The sequence below is a fragment of the Lepidochelys kempii genome, chromosome 13, assembly GCF_965140265.1.
Source record: "Lepidochelys kempii isolate rLepKem1 chromosome 13, rLepKem1.hap2, whole genome shotgun sequence".
NCBI lineage: Eukaryota > Metazoa > Chordata > Testudines > Cheloniidae > Lepidochelys > Lepidochelys kempii.
This window is the reverse complement of record NC_133268.1, coordinates 23,849,906-23,877,279: the sequence shown is the minus strand read 5'-3', so window position 1 is coordinate 23,877,279 and position 27,374 is coordinate 23,849,906. Positions and strand designations below refer to the sequence as shown.

General features: G+C 41.7%; 1 protein-coding gene across 2 annotated transcripts in view; it reads right to left on the bottom strand.

Annotated features, from left to right (window-relative positions):
* PTPRT (protein tyrosine phosphatase receptor type T) overlaps positions 1 to 27,374 on the bottom strand; it is a 734,376-nt gene that overhangs the window by 102,441 nt on the left and 604,561 nt on the right. The window contains exons 13-15 of one of the 2 annotated variants that reach the window (XM_073309805.1): positions 24,866 to 24,902; positions 20,733 to 20,789; positions 632 to 767 (exon numbers count right to left, since the gene is read on the bottom strand). In XM_073309805.1, coding sequence (XP_073165906.1) covers positions 632 to 767; positions 20,733 to 20,789; positions 24,866 to 24,902 — 230 coding nt within the window. The remainder of the gene's footprint in view (positions 1 to 631; positions 768 to 20,732; positions 20,790 to 24,865; positions 24,903 to 27,374) is intronic. The other variant, XM_073309804.1, reaches the window with a different exon arrangement.

Genomic DNA, 27,374 nt, shown 5'->3' with positions numbered 1-27,374 from the left:
ATAAGCTACTTGTATTCACTTCAAGGCCTTTCATGGCCTACTCCTGCCCTACCTATCATCTCTCAGTCACTTTGGAGATCTTGATTCCTGCCTCATGATGCCAGCTTCTATTGCCCAGTTGTTAATTTTTCAAACAAGGCCCTTTGTGCTTTCTCCCATGCTGCCCCTCATTTGGGAGGAGCTCCCAGTAAATATCCACAAAACTGACACCCTATCCTCCTTCAACACCCTCCTCAAAACTCTTTTCCCATGATGCCTCCAAAACACTTGAGAATGTTTAAGCTGCTGATGGGCTGAAACCACTGTCCGTCAGGCTGGCCAATACTGTATCATTGTTTCCTTGTATTCTTCCAAATGTCTGTCTCCATCTGTTGTCCCTTGTCTTTGATTGTAAGCTTTTTGGGACATGGACTGTCTTTTTGTTCTGGGTTTGTATAGTGCCCAGCACAACGGGGCCCTGGCTTGTAGGTGCTACGTTGATACAAATAAATAACAACCACCACCACCACCCAAATCCTTTCCACCACATGAACACAAGTGAAACATTTTATCTCAACTGAGGTAACAGCTTCAATAAAATACAAGGAGTCCCAGCCAGTAGCTCTACAATGGAAGCAAAGCAGAGACTTACCTCCTTTTGATGGTGAGCATTGCTCCTAAGAGGATAATAACAAACATCAGAAGGCCAGCTATAACCCCAGCCATTTTCACTGTGTTGTCAGCTTGCTTTTCAGGCTCCACTGCATTGGAATTCTGGGTGGAAGCTCCTTAAAAGGTGGAGGGAGGAAGGAAATAAAAATTAGAACCTGTAGAAAATATCCCATAGTGATCAGATTTGAATAGTTAAAACCTAATGATACACATATCAACAAATTGCAGCAAACAAATTGTCCATCTAGCCTGATCTACTGCTTTCAGCAGTGGCTAGTACCAGATATTTCAGAGGGAGGTGTAAAGCCCCAATATAATACACCTGATTAATTTTATAATATTATACTATCGGGGAAAATGTCTTCTTCAGATAGTAATCAGCTTATACCCAGAAACAGGAGAATTAATAGCAGTTATAAATTTAATTTAAGTTTAGCTGCAGGTGCTAATCTTAGGGACAGAAATAGCAAACAGCACAAAGTTTACAGTGAAGCAGCCCCATAATAGTTTTGTAGCAACATTTTTTCTTCTGCAGTAGGAAAAAATATGTATTTGCCACTACACTGATTACACATCAACAAACATTAATCCAAACACACAAACCAACCCTCCTGCCCCTCAAATCATTTCCTTTGTTCCACGTATGAGTTCTTCTGTTTTTGGCAAGGCAACGCAATTTTCACCTCAACAGAAAATGTACACCATGTGCATTTAAATATCAAATATATTTATAAACTTACTCTTTGAAAAGCATTTCCTCTTTCACTTACTTGCCAAGGTCTGACTTCAAGGTTCTGTTTCCCCTTCAATAGTTGATCACTTTGTAGAATGTGGCTGCCCAATTATTTAGCGGTGCTACTCATGGGAAGCCTATTACACCTATGCCATGTAGACTTCACTAGCTCCTGCACTGATTTCCTTCCAGATACAATTTAAATGGGTTGAGTTTGATTCAGAAAGCCTAAAGGTTTTGTGTGACAGTCTATACTATTATGGTTACCACTTTTACAAGACTATGATTCATTTTGTACAAAGTATGCCTTGTGAGGTATCATTTGAAAAGTCATAATTTGCTGAATATCATTATTCTGTTAAAATATGTGTAGCAACACTATATGTGAGGGTATAAGATTCTACTGTATGATTGTAACTGAAATACATAGTAATTCTGGGTCCTACAAACCAATTTTTCAGAGACAAAGATACGCTAGCATCCCAGACACGTGTTAAACGGCCATCACCTACTTAAGCAGCCATCCTTCAGCTGATGGGAGGTGTAAACAAGAAATTTATACTTCATCACAGGGACTATTCAAACTTCACATCCACAATGGACTGCACGTCACCATGACTCAGCACAGATGTTTCTAGCACATGAGACTGACTTATAAAGAGGGAGGAAACATTTGACTTCACCTGTCCTACTCCCATCTCTCTGCTCATGGCATCAACTCTCAAAGAACTAAACTAAGACAGAGTGGTCCCAGGCTGAAATGAGATCCAGCCTGCAAAATTTACAACAGCGTATGGTGAGAGAAAACCTTTCCTTTTACATTCACTTAGCTTGTTAAGTTAGGTATTAGCTTGCATATTACTCTTTTATTTTCTTTTGTAACCAATCCTGACTTTTATGCATCAACACTTGTAATAATTTAAAATCTATCTTTCTGCAGTTAATAAACATATCTTATTGTTTTATCTTAACCAGTGTGTTTGGATTAATCAGTGTGAAGGAAACTCCATTTGGGATAACAATGCTGGTGCATATATCATTTTCCTTTGATGAAATGATGGAATTTCTATGAGCTTGCATTGTTCAATGGTTTGCTGGACAGTACAAGACACATATTACGGGGGAACAAGGTTGGGACTAAGAGCTTGCAAGTATTGCCCTATACATAATTAATGAGTGACTGGGCAGAGTGCTCTGGGAGTGAATTTGCATGCTGATGGCTGTGTGAACAGGCCAGGAGTGGGTGTTCTGACAGCATAGCAGCATAAAAGACACCCCAGGCTAGAGAATTAAGGACACTGCTGTTCAGCAGTCCAGATTGTACCCTGGGTAATGTCACATTTTGAATTGTGGTTGCCTTAGAAACTATGGGACAAATGCTGATGTCAATTGCATTGTTGCTATTATTTATTTAGTTACTGATACAATATCTGACTTCCTTGTGATTACTTGAATTTACAACCAAGATCAGAACCTGACTGCATGAGCCACCTTGTCTGTTGAAGTCAGCTGGGTCCTCATACTTGCAGCCCTCAAAGTTGAACACTTATAGGTTGGGAAGGGGGACCAAGGGTGGAAAGCAAACTGTTCTCATTAGAAGGCTCTGAAGTTTGCTTCTCTGATTAGTCTGACAAAGCCCAAGTGTGCTGATCTTTAAGGAAAGTTGTATGGATTCTCTGTTCACCAAGACTAGTTAGTGTTTGAGTCAACTTTCTGAGACACAGTCAGGAGTCTCATTGATTAATTTTTGTCATTATTTTGTCATGTGATTTAAAAGATTGTACTGGCCAATATGAATCACAATACATCTGCATAAACAAAACAAGTAAAGAATACACAGGATGTAGATAAGTTCCTACTGCTCAAACCTGTCCAAATTGATGGACTTCAATGGGACGAGGATCTGTCCCTAAAACAAACAGGAGATGCTGTTTCAAGAGGGTGTTTTGTTCTCGTTAGCTGTTGAAGGACAAACATGGACCAATGACAAGTAAATAAAGGAAAAAACCTAATTTCCAGACATTTTGTTTTCAGACACACATGGAAATTCCACACTAATGGGCGAATAGTCTAAAATTTGATGAGAGGCTAGAGAGAGCCAGACTGGTCCTCAAAGATCAAGAGTGCTTAGAACCAGAGTTCTGATGTGAAACTCTCTTTACTCCACACCGTGGTAGACTGGAGGAGCTTTTTTTTCTTTTAAGTTTGAAAGTTCTCCTTTAAAATTCATCCCCACACTGCCTTAATAATGTGAACTGGCCACTCACTAGAGACAGTCCACATGACAAGTGACACATTGTGATGGATGGAGTTTGCTGGTGGTACTGCCTGGTGGTCAGGGGCTTAGACCTCTGTTTGCCATGCCTCTAGTCTTTCCACTGGGACACTTTCACACCTGGTGGAGGTCTGTCTTTTATTGGGGATTAACTTGACTCTCTGGTCAGGTAATTACTCAGTCTTATCTCCTCGAAGGACCCTGTAAGGGTTACCAAATGTCTAGTACACAGGAGTGCCTTACGGTTGCCTCCCTGGGCTCCTTCCTACCACCCACTCTCTTGTCAAAGTCTTGCAGTCTGTCTCACAGTAGTGAGAGACGAGATACTAGCTGAACCTTCAGACCGACTGGGCTCAACCAACAGGTTCTTCCTCTCCAGGAGGAGGTTTCTGCATTGCCCTTTCTCTGGAGCTCTCAGGGTAGGTCCTTCTCCCTGGCTTGTCAGGCCCATTCAAAGCTGCCTGGCTCACTATTAAGCAGGTGCAGCTGGGTGGGGTCACCTTGTCCCAGAGTTGCTCCTTAATTAACCCTTTTAGTTGTAGTGTCACATTGATACACCCCATCACACACATCCTACCAGGTGAGGTTGAGAATGTTTCTGTGAATCACTTATAGAAACAGGTGTCTTTTCCCCTGCAGGCTCTTCCTAATTACAATGGGTGATGTTGACTTTCATAGAATGATAGATGCATAGGACTGGAAGGAACCTGGTCTAGTCCAGTGCCCTGTATTCAAGGCAGGACTATGTAATAACTAGAGCATTCCTGGCAGGTGTTTGTTTAACCTGTACTTAAAAACCTCCAATGGTGGAGAGTCCACAAGCTCTCTAGGCAATTTTTTCCAATGCTTAACTACCCTGACAGTTAGGAAGGTTTTCCTACTGTCCAACCTAAACCTTCCTTGCTGCAATTTAAGCCCATTGCTTTTTGTCCTATCCTCAGAGGTTAATGAGAACAATTTTTCACCCTCCTTCTTGTAACAACCTTTTATGTACTTGGAAACGGTCATCATGTCCCCCCCTCAGTCTTCTCTTCTCCATACTCAACAAACCCATTTTTTTTCAATCTTTCCTCATAAGTCATATTTTCCAGATCTTTAATCATTTTTGTTGTTCTCCTCCGGACTTTCTCCAGTTTGTCAACATCCTTCCTGAAACGTGCACCCAGAACTGGACACAATAGTTCAGCTGAGGCCTTGCCAGTGCGGAGTAGAGTGGAAGAATTACTTCTCATCTTTTTGCCTCATTTGGGTGTCCTCAAATATTATGAGACAGTTTTGGATGCTGGTATTTCAAATTTCATTAATCAAATTTCAGCACTTGGCTGAGACTGGTTGCATGATGGACGTTACAAAGTTGGAGTCTCATACTATTTCTTTTTATTTAAAATACCTTATATTATGTCAGGAGTTCAAAATCCTTTGATGTCTGAAAACAAACATTTATAATAGCTATCCATTTACAGCAGTAATATTTTGAACATAGCTTATGTATTGCCATATCAAATTGCCAAATATAGTGCCATCTGCAAGAGAAGTGCTGAAGATTCAAGGTGAGATTATGAGGCTGCTTTGAAGTCTTTTGACAGTCTTTGCAGTCATCATAGATCCACCTATATATCTGTATAAATCAATCAATCAGTTATATGCTATAATACACCTTTGAGGCTGTAACCACATCTTCTCTAACAGGCTTAACAGCAGTTATCTAAAGGAAAACCTATGCCATGACAGGAAGCCATGAAGCATACTCAGGAGATGGCATTCTTCACTTTCAGTCTGGCATATTGTCAGGGAATACTGTGCTTAGAAGTGTCCATATTTCAAATGAGAATTAAATCTAAGGGCCTCACCACCCTATAGCGCTTTCCAGCAGAGTTGATTAGTGTGTAAGAAATAATTCCTGTGTACATGCAGTTGAAAAACATTTTGGGATCCTTCAGTATGAAAAGTAACCTAGAAATACAAGGAATTGAAAATAAAACATGCATAGTAGGATTTACATAATATCCATTTGCATTTTGTCTCTTCAGGACTTGAGTGAGGTTGTTTAAGAGTTACAGAACATCCCATCAGCTGGACAATCCTGACTCACTGACAGAGCAGAATGTATGCTAATAGTGCAGCTTTCTTGCTGTGGCGGGTTAATACTTGAGCTGTCCAAAGTGTTTGACTTGAAACTCAAAAGTACTCCTAATCAGTTTTAATTTAAGTGCAAACTGTATCCATGATCACATAGTGGTGTTCGAAAATGGTGTTAGAACATCTGCCACATGTTTGAAATTGGACACAACAGTTTTTGCCCCATCCGATGTCCTCAAATATTTTGAGACAGTTTCTGACACTGGTATTACAAATTTCACTCATCAAATTTCAGCGCTTGGCTGAGACAGGTCGCATGATGGAGATTACACAGTTTGAGTCTCATACTATTTATTTTAGTTACCTGATTGGTTGAGTTTACTCCAAGCGCTCAGGAGATACAGCAAAAGCTGTTTTTCACTTGGGTTTTCAGAAGAGGAGGCTGCTTTTCGCAAATTCTCCAAGCCATCTTAAGAGAGTCAATCTGCCTCAGCTAACTGTCTTGGAATTGATAATTTTACAGTATTAATAATTCCTAAGCCTCACATTGTTATAACGTTGCAAGGGAACAATCACTTGAAACAGATCAGAGTTCTCTTACTGCATCAGAAGTCGTGTGTGTTTTCCTATTGGCGGCATTCCTCATGATCACTAGTACTGCCAGCTGGAATTCAACCAGCTCTTAGTGCCTGGCGACATCTTTATTCTAGCAGCATGGGGTCCATAAGGCAAATAATATTGTATACGCATAAGACAACTGTTGCTGCTGTCACATGTGCCTTTCAGCCATGGGTGCATGCATCTCCTTGACTTCAGCATTCTACTCCACCCCTTTTCTGAGTTAGGTTTGTTTCTCTCCTTTCAAGATCAATGGGTTTGGAAGCTTGTAAAATAGTTCAAATGGGATGTTTCACAGAAATATCACCAAACACAGCTGAAAGACTTTGTACAACTCTATTTAATGACCACACTTTCCCTTCTGGAGAGCTGCATTGTGTGGTGATCACAAGAAAGAATGAGTTTAGTAGTTACTATCCTTCTAGCTCCTAGTGGAGATTTCCACCATGTTTGATAGAAGAAATTTATTTCCCTTAAATAAAACCTGATACTTGGAATAGTAAGGTGTGTGTTTGGGGAGCACAAGGGGGTTACCATTTTATTTTTTATATTACAATAGTCTTGAAAGGCCACAGCTGAGATCAAGTACACATCTTGAAGGGCAGTGTACAAATATTGGTGAGATAGTTGTCTGCCCTGAGTTTATTTTCTAAATAGACAAGACAAAGGAGAGGAGGAAACAGAGGCACAAAGTGAAGGGCCTTTCCCAAGCTCTTATAGATCAGTGGCAGAGTCAAAAATAGAAACCAGGTCTCCTGACTCCCAGTCTCATGCATTATCCCCATGAGATGACCCCACCTCTCACTGGTGTGCGTATAGGCAATCTGCAGAAACAATCTGCAGTGCAGAAAATGCATGGTCCCTGGAGCTCTTTAACAGGAGAAGATACAACTTACGTCACACTGCAGAGATGTAAAGAACGCAGAGTGGGGGAATGAGTTCTTCTCCAAAGCCATGAACCTGACCAACCCACAAAAGTCAGATTTGTGAGTCATCAATCAGTGCTGTCTTTATTAATGTACCCACAGGTGCCGAAGGGTTCTAATCCATCTATCCTTGATGGTGACTGGTAAAGAGCTATGTCCCATCAGACTCTGCTTTTCTGTAATGTGCAACTATTGGAAAACTGGTCCTAAATTGTGACAGAATGTTAGTTTCCTAAGGCTCACTGGAGCATCCGACCTTTCTAATTCAATCCTCCCCTGCTTCATAACATGAACAAAGCTGGCACTGTGGCAACTGGTAAATTAACAATCCATTCTTTGGGAAAAGGAACTTTAAAATCCAAAATGAGTTTTACTGTATCTGAGCTGCATTGTTTATTCCAATAAACTAAATCTTTCAGAAGATTTCTCTTGGGCCTCTGAGTTGAAGGGGTTTCTGTCCACAAGGAACAGTAATTGAACTGCTTGGATTCATAGAACAGGAAGTTGCATCAGAAAAGATTTAATGGACCTCTTGTTATACAATGCAGATGGCTCCAATCTGAACTGCTGTCTTAAAACACTGATTTTTATCTATGCTACTGAATCAGAATAGTATGAACTTAAATGATACCCCTGAGATACCCCAAATCCTTGTAATCATTAATACTTAGTACTTTATCAGTTCAAAGTACAGTTCATACATTGATTAAATTATCATAACACTCATGCAAGATAGGTAGTTAATTATTCTTATCCTCATTTTACAGATCAGAAAACAGGGTTCACAGGCATTCAGAGACTTGCCCAGGACCACACAACTATTTGACACGAGGACCTAAACTCCAGATTTCCTGAGTCCTTTCAAGGAATGCTAGTAAAAACTTGAGCAGTTCACAGAAAGGAAGGAGTTGTAAGCTAGGTAGAGGAATTGCAGATGGGTCACCAACTTGCTAGAGGCTGAAAGACCTGAATTGAAAGTAGCATCTTGCTCGTTCGCAGTCTTGCTACTGTTTTGGACCCAGTCTTGCCCCACTCCAGGTAACCTGGTTCTGACCCTCTGCTCCCATTTCTGACCTCTGACTTCACTTCTAATCCGGGGCTCTGACTCCTCTAGCTATGACACTGGGCTAAGATTCCTGGCTACTGACTCCTGTTGCAACCACTATGCTTGATTCCTGATCGGACCACTAGGCCTGACTCCTGATCTCTAAGAACTACCACCCATGTCCTGGTCACATGACAAGACAACACTAAGTAAAATTTTCACTTGGAAAATTTAAGTGCACCAATAAAAACTGAGAATGAGAAGCCAGCCAGTAAAAAAAAAGTGAGGTGATGGTTGACAAGAAAAACACTCTTAAAAGATAGGTGATTGAAGGGATGGACCTGAAAAGGCGTGTCGATATAATTTAAAATACAAGTTTGCTCTTTGTAGGGCCTGTCACAAAAACCGTGCTCCACATTTAAATGCTCCATATTTAAAATATTGGTTACGAAGTTGAACTAAAAAGTGAAATTGGAGGGAAAGATATGAAGAGCCATAGACAAAAGAGAAATGGAGGTTTACTTACCTGTAACTGAAAGTTCTTCAAAAAGAAAAGGAGGACTTGTGGCACCTTAGAGACTAACAAATTTATTTGAGCATAAGCTTTCGTGAGCTACAGCTCACTTCATTGGATGCATTCAGTGGAAAATACAGTGGGGAGATTTATATACACAGAGAACATGAAACAATGGGTGTTATCATACACACTGTAACAAGAGTGATCAGGTAAGGTGAGCTATTACCAGCAAGAAAGCGGGGGGGAAAAACCTTTTGTAGTGATAATCAAGGTGGGCCATTCCAGTATTTCTGTATTCCACTGTGGGTTATGCATGAGAATCATGCACCCAGAGGTGGAGAATTTGAAATCAGCATCCACTGGTTCATGCATGCTCCCTGGCTTGTCTCTTGCCTCTGACTGAGGGGATAAAGGTCGGGGTAGACTGACGGTCTCTCCAGTTCCTTCTCTACTGTGAATCAGATAAGATCTGAAGCAAAGGGGAAGGAAGGTGAGTAGTGGAATTGATAGGGACCGTACATCTCAAAGAACCTCCAGCTACAGGTAAGTATCCTCCTTTTCTTCTTCAAGTGATGGTCCCTATTGTATTCCACTGTGGGTGACTGACAAGCAGTACCTAAGCAGGAGGAGGGTGCGAGGATGTAGATGGTATGACTGAGCAGAGTACTGCCATTCCAAAGAAGGAATCAGCAGAAGAGTACTGCACCAGGGCATAGTGTCTTGTAAATGTGTGAAAGGAGCCCCACATGTCCGCTTTACAGGTGTCCAGAAGGGGTACTGCCTGAAGTGATGACATAGTTGCTACTTGCACTCTGGTGGAATAAGCTCTTACCCCATGGAACAGGGAGAGGTTTGAAAGCTGACAGCAGAGTGGAATGCAGCCAGAGATCAGGGATTTCCTGATTGGTTTTGTTCTCTCTAGGTAGAAAGCCATGGACAGCTGAACGTCGAGCGAGTGGAGTCTTTATTCCTCTGCAGAAGCGTGCGGTTTTGGGAACAACACAGGTAAGCAAATTCATCGGTTAAGGTGAAATTCCAAAACTTCTTTAAGGGTGAATTTGCAGAGTACACATAAAGAAATCTTATCCTCATGGAATATAGCATATGGAGGATCTGTCATCATCACCCCGTGTTCTTCAAGGACTAGGCTGCTGTGGACAATGCACAGAAGAGGGATTGGTACATTCCAGAAAACGATTGAAATATTTCAGTAACAAAGGCCTTTTGCAACTAGCAGCAATCACTTTCTCACTGACTCTAGGCAGGCACGCAGCTCTGCGAGCACCCCAATCATGGTGAGTGTTGAGAGTGGGAAGAAGGTAGTTGTGCATACGGACAAAACGGTCACGGCTTGCAGGGCAGATTTGCAGGGAACTCATTCTAAAATTATCATACACTTTTTCACAGGCAACCAATCTGCTGGCTGACATCTCACTGCTGTGGGTAAGCACGGAAACCAGAGCACAACTACTGAATGCTTGCAGCTTTCACCCCGGTCTATATGCAGCTCAGCTATGTGACGCTCTGGTCCCAACTCCAGTGATTGCTAAATGATATGGTACAGTTTCCTACAGTGGGGGAACTAACAAGGCTGCAATCCCTTGGAATCTGCGGCAGAGGATTAACAAGTACCTCTTGGAAAGTTTCCAGAGCCTCTCTCTGGAGGATTCCCTACAGGTCTTGATGTCCATCGACACCCTGCTTGGCTATGCAGATTAGCTACACAGGGCAATGTCCCACTCACATAAAATACTACCTGCCTCCCACTTTTCAATTCCCTACACAAGCCACAGCAACTTACTTGGCATCTCATCTGCCTCCTGCTCCCCATAGAACACTTCTTGAGTGGAGAAAAGTTCCTGGCTGCCTGTCCCACTGAGAGCTCGACATCCTCTTCCAGCTCCACTTCTTCATCCAGAATTTCAGCCTCCAGGTTACCCCCTCTTTCTGCTGCCTCTGAAGTATCCACAGGGCCATCGGCGACGAGGTGGGGTCACCACTGAGGATAGCATTCAGCTCTCTATAGAAGTGGCAGGTCTTAGGTGCACCACCAGAGTGATGGTTTGCCTCCCGCGCCTTATGGTACACCTGCCTCAGCTCCTTTATCTTCACTCTGCACTGCTGCGTATCTCGATCATAGCCCTTTTTGCACAAGCCTTGAGAAACTTGCCCATATGTGTCCCAATTCCTAGGGTCAATTGCAGCTGCAACTGAACAGACTCCTCTCCCCATATACTGATCAAATCCAAGAGCTCAGCGGTGGTCCAAGCAGTAGCGCGTTTGGTGCGATAGCTCTCCAGGCTCACCTGGGAAGCCAGCGAGCAGGAAATGGAATTTAAAATTCCTGGGGCTTGTGGGGTGGGGGGAGTTGGCTGCAGGGCAGCGGAGTTCAAACCACTGACCAGAGCAGCAGCATGGGAATTGTGGGACACTTTCTGGAGGCCAATAAAATTGAAAAAATAAGGCGTGGTGTCTACCCTGGCTGTTTGTCGACAATAAAGGGAGGAGAAAAGACAAACGTCTCTCGCAGGGGTGGAAGTTTTTTGTCGCCAAAACTGGGTGTTTTTTCCGACGAAAGTTCCGTTGCAGTGTGTATGCTATCACTGTTTTGTTGCCAAAAGGCATTTTTGGGAGACAAAACTTGCCAGTGTAGACAAGCCCTTAGTCTGTTAAGTAAAGCTATATTTTTATTTGCTGCAAGTAATGGATAGACCATACACAGAGTATGACACTTCCAAAAGTACATAAGACCCACTTTCAAAAGAGACATAGGCTCCCGAATCACTTGAACATTTTACCCTTAACTTAATAAGTTTATGTACTGTTTGTTATGCTACTGGCCAACAAGTGAGTAAGGCCTCTGAGGATTAGGAAGAGAGTTTCCAAAGTTATCCTATGGATTAATATCCTGAAGTTTAAAGCTCTAATGGAGGTGCACCTGCTTAGCACCTCTGAAAATTTGGCCATGCAATTTACTCAGAAGGTATCTACAGTTAGTTATAAATGAAGATGATAACAGTAAGATCCTGCAAAGAATAGCTTCTCTGGCTACCTTGAAACAGACGGTCAACAACCATGTTAGACTAAAGACCTATTTGTTTATCAATAAGAAAGCACACAAAAGCATTGTTTTAGTAGGTTTGAATTTACTTGTTGTGTTAGAGAAGACTGGTTTGCAAATATAAAAATATAATCCTCAACAATGTACCAGAGTATGAGGACTTCAGCAAGGCACATAAAATGCTGATCTTTCCTTCCACGAAGTAGTGTTGTACGTAAAGTATTGCACAGGATCTTATCGGGGGAATAATGCAAAGCACCACATTTACTGGTAACACATGTATCAACCAACACTGTATCATATGCATATGATATATATTACACTCATGCACTCACACACACAAGCACACTCCGTCTTGTTGTTGTTACCAACTAGTTGCTCCCCTTAACTTCACTGGCCAGGTGAGTTAGACTGGGGAGGGGTGGAGCCGGGCTTCTGCCAATCCAGATCAATGCTCCGATGTTGACAAGACGAGACCCGGGATCCTCTGCAAGACACCTCGCTTTCATAGCAGCTTCCCTCTCATGCAAATCTATACCAGATTCAAAATCTGTGTCTGTTGGTCCTTTGTGCTGTTTCCCTCTGGGTGTTGTCCCAATGCTGCAAAGAGGGTGTTCCCAAAAGAAGGTGCTTGCTTCTAATCCCCAAGGCTGTCAGTATGTCTGCTCTTCTTTAGTGAGCCCACTTGACAAGTTTTATTGTTCTTGGGTGTGGCTTCCATCCCCTCTCCAACTGTTGCAGCTGTCTGGAGGTGCTTGCCTTCCACACCTTAGTCATTCAGACCTTTCATTCATTCAACAGGGCAATTGATTATTCTACTCAGAGCAAAACTACATTTTTTTAACATTATACCAAGGCTCAGTACAAAATTTTCAACATAAGGATCTGATACAAAGTTGTATGAAAATAGAGGCATAATACAAAGTCATATGAAAGTTATGTGAAGATGCTTAATGCAGAGATTTATCTACAGTAGAAACCAAATAAAACAATATATTAAAACCAGAAAGAGAGATGTCACAGAGGTCATTTCCAGAACTGGAACTACTCATTAAAAACAAACAAACAAACAAAAAAACCCACCCTTTCCTTGAGGTAAAAATATAGTGTCTTTTCTGTCCACAGTTATTGAAGAACGTAAATACCAGAGGCCTAATGCCTCATAAATCGGGACTCAATGGTACAATTTCATCTAAACAAAAGGTTTAAAAGGGACAAGGAGAGCAACCAGTTGCCAGGAGCCAACAACTTTCAGCCAAACGATAAATGCAGAGAAAGTAGCAGCACATTGTAGGTGTGGTAGTGTCTGGAGCGGGAGGCAGGGGAGAAAGACGGGCCTCTGTAAAAAGAATGATCAGGGATGCATATGGAATCAGTGGGTGGATGAGATAAACACACAGTGAGGAGGTATGATTAGTGTTACTAAACTGAGCAAGAATAATGAAAGAAAGCAATAAGAGAATCAATGATTCTGGAGATTCCAGCCAAATCTACCAGGGAAGCTTTTCTTCTCTTCACTTTGTTCTCACCCCTTCCATCAAAACAGAATCATTTAATTTCTGCTAGCAGCAGATATTTTGGCCCAAGGATCGAAAAGGTTATTGTGTTCACTTGGACAGACGAATCACAGGTAATAGTGATATTATTAAAGGGTCCTATGGGGATGAGTGCAAGCGATGCTGCAGTTAAGATGGTGACAACATTTCCCCATTATAATTCCTTGCTTATGTGGAGGGATTAATAGGTTACTTGTAAATTATAAGAAGGAGGCCACACAGTCACAAGGCCAAATTTACAAAGAGGTCTTAATTTGTGTGAGCATGCAGGTAAATACAAGGAGGTGAATTTTCAAGTGTCCAAGCTTGCTTGAGCTCCATCTCTCTCAAGGGTTTTTATCTACGCCTTTGATATCATGGATCCAAAATAGCACAGCCCAGATCAGGGCTCTTATGTAGAAACTTATACTAACCTTTTCTATATTCCTCTTTGTATATTATAAAGATTGTCAAGCTTTCGAGTGGTGTGGATGTGAGAACCACTCATACTTGTAGCATGAATGAGAAAACATTATACACTTATCATAATAAAATAAACACATCATATGTTATACAAATAGCAACTAATTAACCTTCATGACAACCCATGAGGCAAGTAAATAATATCCTTATTTTGCAAATGAGAACTGAAGAAGAGCAGCTGTGTTCAAGGTAATGGCAGAAACCGGGAGTATATAACCAAAGTAAAAGGTAAGATATATGTTTTTTATTTCCCCATCCCCTCTCTCTGTATTATTGGAGAAAATGGAGCACACTTTTCAGGGAGGCTTTTTTAAAGTGGAACAATCCACCAAAACTCACCTGCTCAAGCGCTAATTAGGACTGTCTAACAGCCAGCCTATTTGGGATGTCTCATACTTGGCTTTCTGCTCTTTCTTTGTTCACCTGTAAGGGATAGATTTTGATATCCTTATACATACTGCATGGAATTCACCCCTGTAGAGAAGGCAGCACAATCCTATGCACTGTTTAAGTCCAATGAAACCTTCAAAATAGTTCTTAAGTGGGACTTAACACAGGCCTTGTGTTGGCCCACTGCACAGAGTTGAATTTCAGCCACTCAGCAATGCCTTATGCTTTGAGCATTCCCATCAATTTCCCCTAAGCTGGTGCTGAACATGAGTAAGGCATCAGAATCCAGCACATGTTTGCTAATTCACAAAATTCACCGTGGCTCTCCCAGTTGTTACTGCAGCTCGCCTTCACCGCACACAACCTAGACCTACATGGAATTTTCTGAAAAAATACATTTTGTATGTTTAAGTATAAAGCTACGATAGCTGGAGCCGGGAATGTACACTATTGAGTAGCACTCACATTTGATATATATATGAGACTCAATGCATGCGCTCATAAAAATGTCCATACATACCTTAAGTCTGTAAAAGTCCATATTTGTGCATGTAGCAAAATGCTATATTGCACTAATGTGGGCTTCTGTTAGTATACTCATTGCATGCATCACTGGACATTTAAGTCTAACCTTAAAATCACAGCTTTTGGGGTACACTAACCATCATATTAGGCTCAATGGAGCTTTTGACTCAGCAACAGTTCTCTTTTTTTCCTTTTTCAGGATCTGATACCCTACGTGCAGGAGCTGTGGTTTCAGAGCTGAAGGATTGATGTCTTAATGAAGATTAGTCCTTTGTAAGCATTTGCTTTTACTCTCATCACAATTACTGTCAAAACTCCCATTGACTGGCTCAGCAGAGGAAACTACAAAATATTCAGCAAAGGCCAGAGGCTGGTACAACAGTGAAACAAGGCTAACTTTCAATCTGACCATTCAAAGGGTTTACAGGTTACATGTGAGTGTAGAGACACAATGAACCAATAAGAATTCTTCTTTGTCATAACCCACTGAAAGAGGAGCATCAGAAGGCAGGATGCAGACCACCCTACAGCATGGGCAACATGAGGGGGACACATATAGTCCACAGTACAAACTGCTTTAGGGAGTCTATCTACTCACACTGTACAGGCTGTATTACTCGGGCAGAATGGGGTTCATGATAGTGTGAAAGATTTCAGGCCTTTCAAGTCACACTTTCAGACACTACTGAACTGAAGGCTTTTAATTCACATGTGCTGTGGTATTACGTAATGGCCCACTCCACATCTGGCTCTCTTGTAACTATCTTAAACATTCTACTGCCATTATGGGGTTTTTTAAGACAGTGTCCCTGAGGGAAACTGAGAACCTTAATGCATTAATAATAATCTGTTTCTGACTGTGGGCTAGTTGAGAAACCTATTTAAGGAAACAGAGGCATAATGTATTAATAGTAGCTTTAGGTTTGTCATGCCTTTGGAAGCTCTATTTCAGGACATTGACAATGATAATATATTCATGATAACCTTTTTAAGCAATCCACGGTGGAGGAGCAATGGTAATTCATGAACATCCACTGAAGAATCTTCATCTATAGTGAAAAGGCCAAGGAATATTGATAACCCCATGTATTGATGGCACAATATGTAAATTATGAACACGGGACATCACTATGACCTCTATTCACAGATTATCTTCCTGCTGCTCTTCATCTGCAGCTGCTCTGCCTTTGGCTTGCATTACATCTCCTCTGCCGAAACCAGGAGGCTGCTGAGTGGCATTAGACTGCTCGTCTCTCTTCCAATCCCTTTCTTCCTATCCTACCTTTGAAAAACCAGCAATCTGGTTTTCTCCAGGTAGCTGGCATCCACTTCCTCCTGCATACTCTTCCCTGGTTCTGCTTGCATCTTCCTCTCTGGCTTTGATGCCTGACTGTCACACCTTTTTCCTTACTCATCCTGCTAACTTTCCTTTTAGGAGACTTCAGCTTCCATGATGATAATCAGTCATACCCTACTGCCTCTCAGCTTCCTTCTCTGTTCTTCTGTGGAGTGACTCCCATACTTGGGGCCAAGTGGTGGCCTTTAGCCAGTGGTGCAAGAAATGCCTGCCACAGAGTCACAGCACTGGCTGTGAGTGGGATTCTGTCATGTTGCTGGAAGTTAGGTTCCTTAACAGAACTCTACCAATTCATCTCAGTCCTGACCTTCAACATCGTTCCTACAGTTTCAGCTTGGGGCCTTTGTTGATTAGAGACCAACAATAATACCAAGCAGTGTAGGAGTGCCAGGGGGCAGACTGATGTCCTCTAAGAATTGGGCTGAGGTCACTAATTCATTTCATTTCTAGCCTGATCCACATTTGAACTGAGTTCTCCAACAAATAAAGGCTGGTGCATTATCTCACTGAGTCAGGAACCCTCCACAATACACATTTTAAATCCATTTAGTTATATCAAGCTACCAAATTTGAGGAAAATAAGAATGCTCACCAGCCAGATGGACATCTGAATATTAGAAGGCTTGATTTGTTTTCCCAGTGGGGAATATTTTTCATAAAGAGTGACTAAAGTGTTGCTGTTATTAACATTTAATTATGGTGCTACAGGAACCTATACTTAAAATAACTTTTGGAAGGGAGAGACATGTTAAGGAAAAACATTTTCGTGTATCTAACCTAAGAAATGCAATGAAGCTTTTTCAAATAAATAGCACAGAATGGAATAAACCTGTCAAAAGAATAACATTCAAGTGCATCAGAAGACAAAATGCAATAACAAACAGACTTGATCTGGGATTAGATTTGTTTAAAGAATACATTATCTGTCTACCAAACCAGAATATATTTAAGAAAACAATGGGACTCTCTGAAATGAAGTTGAAGGAACAAGACCTATTAGAGGAACAGTTTTCTCATGAAACAAGATTATGTGGGTAGAAGGATTTATTTCCCCTGACTTTCTATTGCCATTTTTACTGGCATTATTTTTGTAACATAAATATTTTTCTTCCACAATATTCCATTGGTCACGTTTAAGACTTGGGTTCATTTCTGAGCTCTCACGATTGATATGCACTCAACTCTCCCAGGCAGCTCCTTCTGTTGAATGACAAAATACCTTTTGCTTGATGATACACTAGAAAAGGACTGAAGAGCCTCACTCTGGACTTGATGCTTCTGAGCCTGGGTGGCATTCAGGTACCAAGTCTGGTACCCTGCCTGTTCAATCTTTTCAGAGCTGCCATCTTGCAATCAATATTAATTTGGGAAAGGGAATGAAGCCAATTTAGGAATCATCTTACAGTATTGAAAGTGGAACACATCCCTACAATGATTTCATTCAACTCAAACAACTTCAGGTTTCAGAGTAACAGCCGTGTTAGTCTGTATTCGCAAAAAGAAAAGGAGTACTTGTGGCACCTTAGAGACTAACCAATTTATTAGAGCATAAGCTTTCGTGAGCTACAGCTCACTTCATCAGATGCATATCGTGGAAACTGCAGCAGACTTTATATATACACAGAGAATATGAACCAATACCTCCTCCCACCCCACTGTCCTGCTGGTAATAGCTTATCTAAAGTGATCATCAGGTGGGCCATTTCCAGCACAAATCCAGGTTTTCTCACCCTCCACCCCCCCACACAAATTCACTCTCCTGCTGGTGATAGCCCATCCAAAGTGACAACTCTTTACACAATGTGCATGACAATCAAGTTGGGCTATTTCCTGCACAAATCCAGGTTTTCTCACATCCCCCCACCCCCATACACACACAAACTCACTCTCCTGCTGGTAATAGCTCATCCAAACTGACCACTCTTCAAGTTTAAATCCAAGTTAAACCAGAACATCTGGGGGGGGGGGGGGGGTAGGAAAAAACAAGAGGAAACAGGCTACCTTGCATAATGACTTAGCCACTCCAAGTCTCTATTTAAGCCTAAATTAATAGTATCCAATTTGCAAATGAATTCCAATTCAGCAGTTTCTCGCTGGAGTCTGGATTTGAAGTTTTTTTGTTTTAAGATAGCGACCTTCATGTCTGTGATTGCGTGACCAGAGAGATTGAAGTGTTCTCCGACTGGTTTATGAATGTTATAATTCTTGACATCTGATTTGTGTCCATTTATTCTTTTGCGTAGAGACTGTCCAGTTTGACCAGTGTACATGGCAGAGGGGCATTGCTGGCACATGATGGCATATATCACATTGGTGGATGTGCAGGTGAACGAGCCTCTGATAGTGTGGCTGATGTTATTAGGCCCTGTGATGGTGTCCCCTGAATAGATATGTGGGCACAATTGGCAACGGGCTTTGTTGCAAGGATAAGTTCCTGGGTTAGTGGTTCTGTTGTGTGGTATGTGGTTGTTGGTGAGTATTTGCTTCAGGTTGCGGGGCTGTCTGTAGGCAAGGACTGGCCTGTCTCCCAAGATTTGTGAGAGCGTTCATAGAATCATAGAATCATAGAATCATAGAATATCAGGGTTGGAAGGGACCCCAGAAGGTCATCTAGTCCAACCCCCTGCTCAAAGCAGGACCAATTCCCAGTTAAATCATCCCAGCCAGGGCTTTGTCAAGCCTGACCTTAAAAACCTCTAAGGAAGGAGATTCTACCACCTCCCTAGGTAACGCATTCCAGTGTTTCACCACCCTCTTAGTGAAAAAGTTTTTCCTAATATCCAATCTAAACCTCCCCCACTGCAACTTGAGACCATTACTCCTCGTTCTGTCATTTGCTACCATTGAGAACAGTCTAGAGCCATCCTCTTTGGAACCCCCTTTCAGGTAGTTGAAAGCAGCTATCAAATCCCCCCTCATTCTTCTCTTCTGCAGGCTAAACAATCCCAGCTCCCTCAGCCTCTCCTCATAACTCATGTGTTCCAGTCCCCTAATCATTTTTGTTGCCCTTCGCTGGACTCTCTCCAATTTATCCACATCCTTCTTGAAGTGTGGGGCCCAAAACTGGACACAGTACTCCAGATGAGGCCTCACCAATGTCGAATAGAGGGGAACGATCACGTCCCTCGATCTGCTCGCTATGCCCCTACTTATACATCCCAAAATGCCATTGGCCTTCTTGGCAACAAGGGCACACTGCTGACTCATATCCAGCTTCTCGTCCACTGTCACCCCTAGGTCCTTTTCTGCAGAACTGCTGCCTAGCCATTCGGTCCCTAGTCTGTTGGGTCATCCTTTAGGATAGGTTGTAGATCCTTAATAATGCGTTGGAGGGGTTTTAGTTGGGGGCTGAAGGTGACGGCTAGTGGCGTTCTGTTATTTTCTTTGTTAGGCCTGTCCTGTAGTAGGTAACTTCTGGGAACTCTTCTGGCTCTATCAATCTGTTTCTTTACTTCTGCAGGTGGGTATTGTAGTTGTAAGAAAGCTTGACAGAGATCTTGTAGGTGTTTGTCTCTGTCTGAGGGGTTGGAGCAAATGCGGTTGTATCGCAGAGCTTGGCTGTAGACGATGGATCGTGTGGTGTGGTCAGGGTGAAAGCTGGAGGCATGCAGGTAGGAATAGCAGTCAGTAGGTTTCTGGTATAGGGTGGTGTTTATGTGACCATTGTTTATTAGCACTGTAGTGTCCAGGAAGTGGATCTCTTGTGTGGACTGTCACACCCCAGTATATTGCATCCCACATCTTTTAAGTTAAGTTGAAGGAAACTCCCCCCCGCACACACACACACATTTAAACTTTCTGGATAAAATTAAATGTTGCTGGGTGCAAAAAAAAAACAAAAAAAAAACACTGATAGCACTGGACACAGCACTGGCATGAGGGTACAAGTTTATTACATGCAGCTCTGAAAATGCATTCAGAATCAGGCTGCCAAACACATGACAAGTTCTGAGCTTCACCTGTGGCTGTCTGTGGTGATTTTTGTGACATGAACTAGTTTAAGACCACCAGATTGAGGGTTTGATTCTGCAAAGCTCTATGCTCTGAAACTCCCACTGATTTCAATGGAAGTTTGGCACACTGCTTGTACGATCTGGTCTTTGATTTTTTCTTGCCCACTACTTAGTAATGGAACTCAGGTCACCAAAGTAAAAAGTGAGTGCATTAACCCAGCACCAGGAAGTGCCACAGTCACTTTGAGTGCATTGCAGGCAGCAGCGTGAGAACATCACCAGGTGCACTCAGGGTGACATTCACCAGCTGGAGAGGGCCAACATGAAGTCAATGCGCCACTTACATGCTACTTGAGCGTTATTTTGAGGACAAGTGTTGCTTTGGCCTTCTGCTGGCCCTCTGCACAGTGGTGAATTTCATGCTTTGTGTAAAAGAGTGGCATGTAAGAGAAAACCCTCCTTTAAATGAGAGAGTAACTTCAAAATTGGCTCCCCATGCATGGAAAATACAAAACAACAGATCAAGAAACTGCTCAACTCCTTGAAGTTTTTAATGACCTTCCTTGTCCTGAACTGATAATCACCTGTGCTCAAGAGGCTGGGCGGGTTTCGTGTGGTCACCTGTTGCCTACCTAGTACTGCTAAGAACAAGGAAAACAGTTCCCAGGCAGCATGCACAAGAAAAAAAAAAGGAAAAAAAAAATAAAAATGTACCACTTAATGATTAAAATTGCATTTTTTTTAATTTGCAAGAACTCACATTTAAAAGAAATAAGAAATTAATATCAAGAGATAAGGAGCCATTAACAAGCCCTTTGCCTTGGTTTCAATTAGGTGTTGAAATGTATTTATTGCATTCTGAGAGTAAAAGAGGTAATCATTTCCTCTCAGGAAGAGGTGGCCGTTTTCTCAAAGAAAGTGTCAATATAAATATGCACTGGGTGCTGGGGAGGAGGGAGATCAGTTAATTCCAAAAGAATGGATCAAATTAAAATAAATAAAATAAAATGAATGCCATCAAGGAAACTAACTGGCAATAAATAATAAATAAATAAACTGTGAATTAAAACTGTTTGGCAGAGAGCTGGTAAATTGGGGTTTAATTTCAAGCTTATTTTTAAATGCTAATAATAATCATCCAAGGTGACTAACACTTTTATAATTTTCTCTCTCTCTCTCTTTTTTTTTTTGCACAGCAATTAAAAAAGAGGAGTAGCCTGTCTGTGGAGAGACGTTTATGGATGGTTGAGGTAAGAGATTTGAGGCCAATGCCACTGAAAGCAAATAAATGCATATATAAGGGTAATGGTGTTAATTAGTGAGCTAAAACATATTAGTGAATTATGAAATGGCTACAGGAGATGAGACAGATGCACCAAGCTTTCTGATGGATCATCAATATCATGGCAAAAGCTGACAGTAATGCCCATTGAGAGTCTAACCTCCCCGTCCCACTACGTATTCTGATGGGCCAAATCTTGCCCCGGACGGTGCTGTAAGTAAGAGACGGGATAGTGGCAGATGCATTCTAGAAATTGTGCCTTCCACAGTAGAATTCCACTGGTTGTATCTTGGAGAATGTGCTGCTGATTGCACTAACTGGTGAAACTAATCCCTATGCAGTGCATTTGCATGAAACCTTTGTACCACTTAAGTCCCACTTAAGCCATTTGGGACATTATGGGTGCACAGGCCTTGTATTGGACCTCTGTTTGGGGTCAATTTCACCCAACAAGGAGCACTGTGCACACTCAGGAAGAGCATACTGCAGAACACAGCATGTGAGTGAGACGTTGAAGGGGTGGACCCCCCCATTTGCAAGCTGCCTTTGCCCTTTAGTAGCTAGTGCTCTAAAGAATTCCTTCTTTCCGAGTAAAGAATCCATGAACAGAGCTTAGCTGAAATGAAAATGAAGGGCCAATCTGAACACCTTTATGCTAAACAAGAGATTTCAATGACACCATAATAGAATTAGGCAAAACTAGTCTGCTGTGAAGCATCTTGACTGCCTCTATTTATTTATTTATTTATTTATTAAACTAAAGCCATTTAATAGGGGTTGTCTAATTTTCTGAGAGAATTGAATTTAAAGGCAAATGCCCTTCCCATCCGGCTGGAACAGTGACAATGGAATGGTTTGTTGAACTTCTCAAGTAATTAAAGTTACTCAGCTTTTTGTCTGGTGCCTCACAGCTATAATATGCTATAATCTCCCAGTAACACACTACCTGTCAAGTCATATTGCTTAATTATTTTGACATTCAAGTTTACTGCCCATGTTAATGACAGTTTAAGAGAATATCTGCCAGACTTAAGCACAGTTAATAGTTTTGATTCTAACCTCACTTTCACCAGTGTAAATCAGGAGTAACTGAACTGAAGCCAATGGGATTACTCTGGGGTAAAACATATGTAAGTAAGATCAGGCCCGTAAACTAAAAAGGGAGTCTGTAAAAGGACATTAAAGAGTCCCACATTTATTGTCTCTCACCAGGGCCCAAACAAAGTGTGGTCATTCTATGACACAAGTCAAAAGTGGACTTTCTAATTGCCAATGCTGCCAGACCAGGCAGGAATCTGAAAGTTTTACTCTTTCTGCCTCTGACAGCACTTCTTATAAAGACACTGTAGTCACACATTAGCAGATAGCTTTGCTGATGATGCTCAAGACAAGATGGGATACTTTGGGTAAGATGACGCCATTCTAAGAGCATAATTTTTTGACCATAATCACAATGTAATTATATTTATGGAAATACACCTGGCTATTGCTCTAATAGTAGAGATGTGCAATATGTTTACAGACATGGGGCATGACTCCTTTTTTACACCTGGCTGTACAGTGGCATGGTTCTATTGACTTGTAAAAAGTTACTACCAGGAGGAGAAACAGCCTCATGACATTTGGGTACCTTAAAACAAGAGAGATTCAAAATCACAGACAGGGAATATTTTGCTGTATGCTCAACTCCCCCACATTGAGCATCCCCCTTTTCTCCTGTTATTTGCAGAGGTGCCATTTCTTGACATGAACAAATGTTGTATCATTGGGAATACTAATGATGCTGCAACATAATCCCTGAGTGTTCTAGTCAACATTGTATCTTTGGATATGCCAAAGTAGTATGGCATAAAGTTACCCCTTAGGTATATTTATTCCAGTGCCCTAGCTCATGATCAGACATTCAAACATGTACAGTTGCATTTCATGCCAAAATAAAAAGAAAAAAAAAAAGGAAAGAAATAAGCACATATGGAAAAGTACATGTAACAAAAAAGAAAAAAAAAGAAAAACACCAACCCTCCCCCCAAAAAAACCCAACCCTCAAGATATGACGATACAAGACACTTTCCTGTAAATCAAAAGTAATGCCCACTGAGAGTGAATGAGCATGCGCGCACACGAGTGAGAAAATGAGCAACTGCCTTTTACATTACTTTCATAAATTCCTGCTCTTTTCCATTCATGCTAACCAAGAACAGTGCTGAGGACAGTGATTACCATGAGACAATGACACTTAGAGTCTTAGGCTCTACCCATCCCTATTATATCGATCACTAATGTAGATGATCCGAGAGTTCTCGACCAAAAAGGGTATGAACGCTCAAGAATAAATAAGCTGGTGGTTCTTTTGATAGCCCAAGGGCTAATAAAACACGATCCATTTGGAAAATTATCTCAATGTTAAAATGCTTATTTAAACCTACTGCAAACTATCCAAATCTAATCAGACCATCCTAACCAGGAGAAGTTATAAGAACAGGAATACTTGCTTCCTTGCCAGGTATGTGCTACTCCCTGCTATTGGCTAGACCATAAACACAGTAATTCAGCACTTCCACATCCAGTCCAGAACTAGGAACTACAGAGATGAAAGAATGTAATTATGGCTTTTGAAAATGAAGTTATCTAGACTTTTCTAAACCTCAGAAGACACCCCAGTCACTTTTTGGGCAAAACATACGTGTAGTTTCTTGTTCTATCCAAACTTCTTTCACCTGTCCCTATCTCCCTCTCTCATCCGAACCTCCTTCTACCACCAGAAAGCCAAGAGAATGATCTGAAATGGACGTCTAACTCAAGGTTTAGATAAAGTGACGGGGTAGGGAGGAGGGAGATTTTGAGACACACAGAATGTTTGGAACCCAGAGATAGGAATTAAGACGATGGTTTGATGAGGAAGCTCTACAGAGGAAAGCAACAGGAAGGGGTAGGGGACATTACACAACAGCAGAGCCACAAGCAAAGGAGGGGGAAATGGCTCATCCTCTTTGGGCGTACAATGGTGACACAAGCTGTTTACCACACCAGATATTGGCAGAGAAACCCCCCCCCCAAGTGACTCTGTGGGTACGTCTAACAAACAGGCGCTACATGTGCTAGCTCTGATCAAGTTAGCGCACTAAAAATAGCAGTGTGGTCGCAGCATCACAGGGGCAGCTGGGGCGAACCACCTCAGTACCTACCAATGGACCTTTGCACTCAGGCAGCTAGCCCAAGCCACTGCCTGTGCTGCTGCAGCTAGACTCCTACTTGAGGAGGCTAACTCGATCCGACAGGAGAGTGGGTTTGGAAACTGGCTTTTGGCCTGAGCAATCCACACCTGTTTTAAATGAGGCCCACCGTTTGAGTGATGACAGTAATTAAGTGTTGTCACCATTGTAGCTTTCACCATATCGGCATAAGCGTGCAACCGGGAGGAAGAGTCTCACATACCTTTTGTCGCCAGTCGGACACAGTTGATTTTGGTCTCCTGAAAATAATAAAATACAGGAGATCGTCAGGGTGTTTTGTTATTTGTCCATTTAGAACAAATTTTTAAAATAAAATAATAAAATAAAGTCACTTTTTCCTTACATGTCACCTCTGAAAATTTTGCACCTTCTTCCTTTTCTATTAAACACTTCTTACTAATCAACTTGTAGACAGTTGCTCCACTGTAACTGTTAGTAACTGTTAGGAAGTTACAGGGACAACACATTTGCAATTTTTCTTCTGCTGCATGTGTGAGGGAACATAGCAGGTTGATTGAGTAATGGCATTTATCGGTGTAACAACCTAATTTGACAACAGGCAGAGAAGCCCTACAGTCACACACAAAAACGCATGCAATTATACACCTAATTTTCATGCACCATTGCTACAATTAACCCCACCTGCTGCACTTTGATGTGGCTGCTGGTCCCAAGCCAGGTAAAGTGGGGAGGATGGAGCACAAGGCTAACTATGTAGCCTTATAAAACACAAAAACCCTCTCTCATTTTCATTATAAAAATGGAACCAGGCTACCATTCTGGTAAAAATGGCTGCTCAGCAGAGTACTGCCAACTCCACATGTCACATGAAGGTTCCTAGTAAAAATCAGTCTCTGGAAGCCAAGACCCCAAAAAATTTAATGTCAGGAGCAAGAAAACATTTCAAAGTTGGTACAGGAATGTGAGAACAATGTTTGAAACAGCAAAGATCTTGCAGGTCATAAGGCAGATAGACAACTATGGACTTGAAATCCTGGGGATCAGTGACAGCAGACTGACAGACGAGAATAAGAAGCACTTCAAAGATCTCATTTTATTCAAGTCACAATGACAACACACACTCAAAGGGAGTAATGCTCACCATGACATATTCTGTGGAAAAAACACCTATCAGCTAACCACTATATGCGCCACATTCCAAACCAGAGTCGTAATGATGTGAATCATATGGTGATATGTGCTGACAGAGGAAAAAGGTAGGTTCTATACCTGCCTACAAAGTATGATTGATAGAATACCAAAACAGGATTTACTCCTTGTGATAGGTGATTTTCATGCTAACGTAGAATGCGATAACCACAAAAGGGAAAGAGCAGTGGGGAAGCCCTCGTTAGAGATCATTAACCAAAATGGCAAGAGTCTCATTGAATTGTATTTGGTGTCCGACCTAGCTCTTGCAAGCGCCCTGTTCTCTCATAAAGGCATACATAAAGAAACATGGAATTCACCAGATAGCAAAACAAAAAACCGACTGATCACATCCGCATCAGCTCAAGAGACAGGTCATCTGTCCAAGAGGCAAAGGCTTATCGAGAAGCAGATGTCAGCAGCGACTAGAATCTTTGCATTGCGAAAATGAAATTCAAAGGGAGACAGATCAACTTTAAACAGAAAGCAGCCAAGAAAATCAACAGCACAGAGCTGAAAACAAAAGAGTACCGTGAGAAATTCCACCTTGAACTAAGGACAGAGCTGAGGTACTGCCAGAGGCAGAAGAACGTGTGACACTGACTGGACCTGAAGAAAAATGGGCAGTGCTCAGAGACAATGAGATTCAAGCTGCAGCAGTCATAGTTGGATATTAACGTAAACAGAGCAAGAATTAGATAAGCCAAGAGATTTGGTGTCTTATTGAGAAAAGACAAGCGTTGAACGGAAAACTCCTGAATGCTAAGACCAATGAAATTTTGAAAAATGCAAAGGAAGAGTACAAGAAAGCAGACAAAGCCATGAAAAGCAAGGAAAGATATACAGAAATATGTTGAAGACTCAGCAGCTGAAGCTGCTGCTATGATAGGAAATCACAGAGCTATTTACCATGTGACTAAAATCCCATGTGGAAACTTCAAAACAGGAAATGGGTCAATAAAAAGTAAAGATGGAAAAATGCTTACAACTGAGGTAGAACAGAACAACAGATGGGCAGAGCATTTGAAAGAAGTCCTCAACAGACCCAGCCCTACCTCAGCACCAGAGTTTGATGAAATACGCGAACCTGACCAACTTGATATCAACATCGCTCGAACAGAGATGTCAGAAGTACAGGCTGCAGTCAAGAAGCTGAAAAAAACAAAATGGCAAGAGATGATCAAATCAGAGCAGAAATGCTAAAAGCTCTTGACACTACCATCCTAATGAAACTGGCAGAGCTGTTCAATGAAGTCTGGGAAAGAGAGAACCCATTGTAACCCCTGGACACCTATGTCAGAATACCCCAAAAGGGTGATCTTACTAACTGCAGCAACTGGAGAGGTGTCACACTATTTTTGGTTGCAGTGAAAGTCACCTGCAGTGTGATACTACACAGGATGAGAGAGGCAGGGGATGCAACGCCCAGGGAAAAACAGGCAGGATTCAGGCCCAAGAGATCCTGCGTAGATCAGATATTCACACAAGGATCATCATAGAAGAATGTGTAGCATGCCAGGCTTCCCTTATTATCCATTTCATGGATTTTCAAAACCCATTTG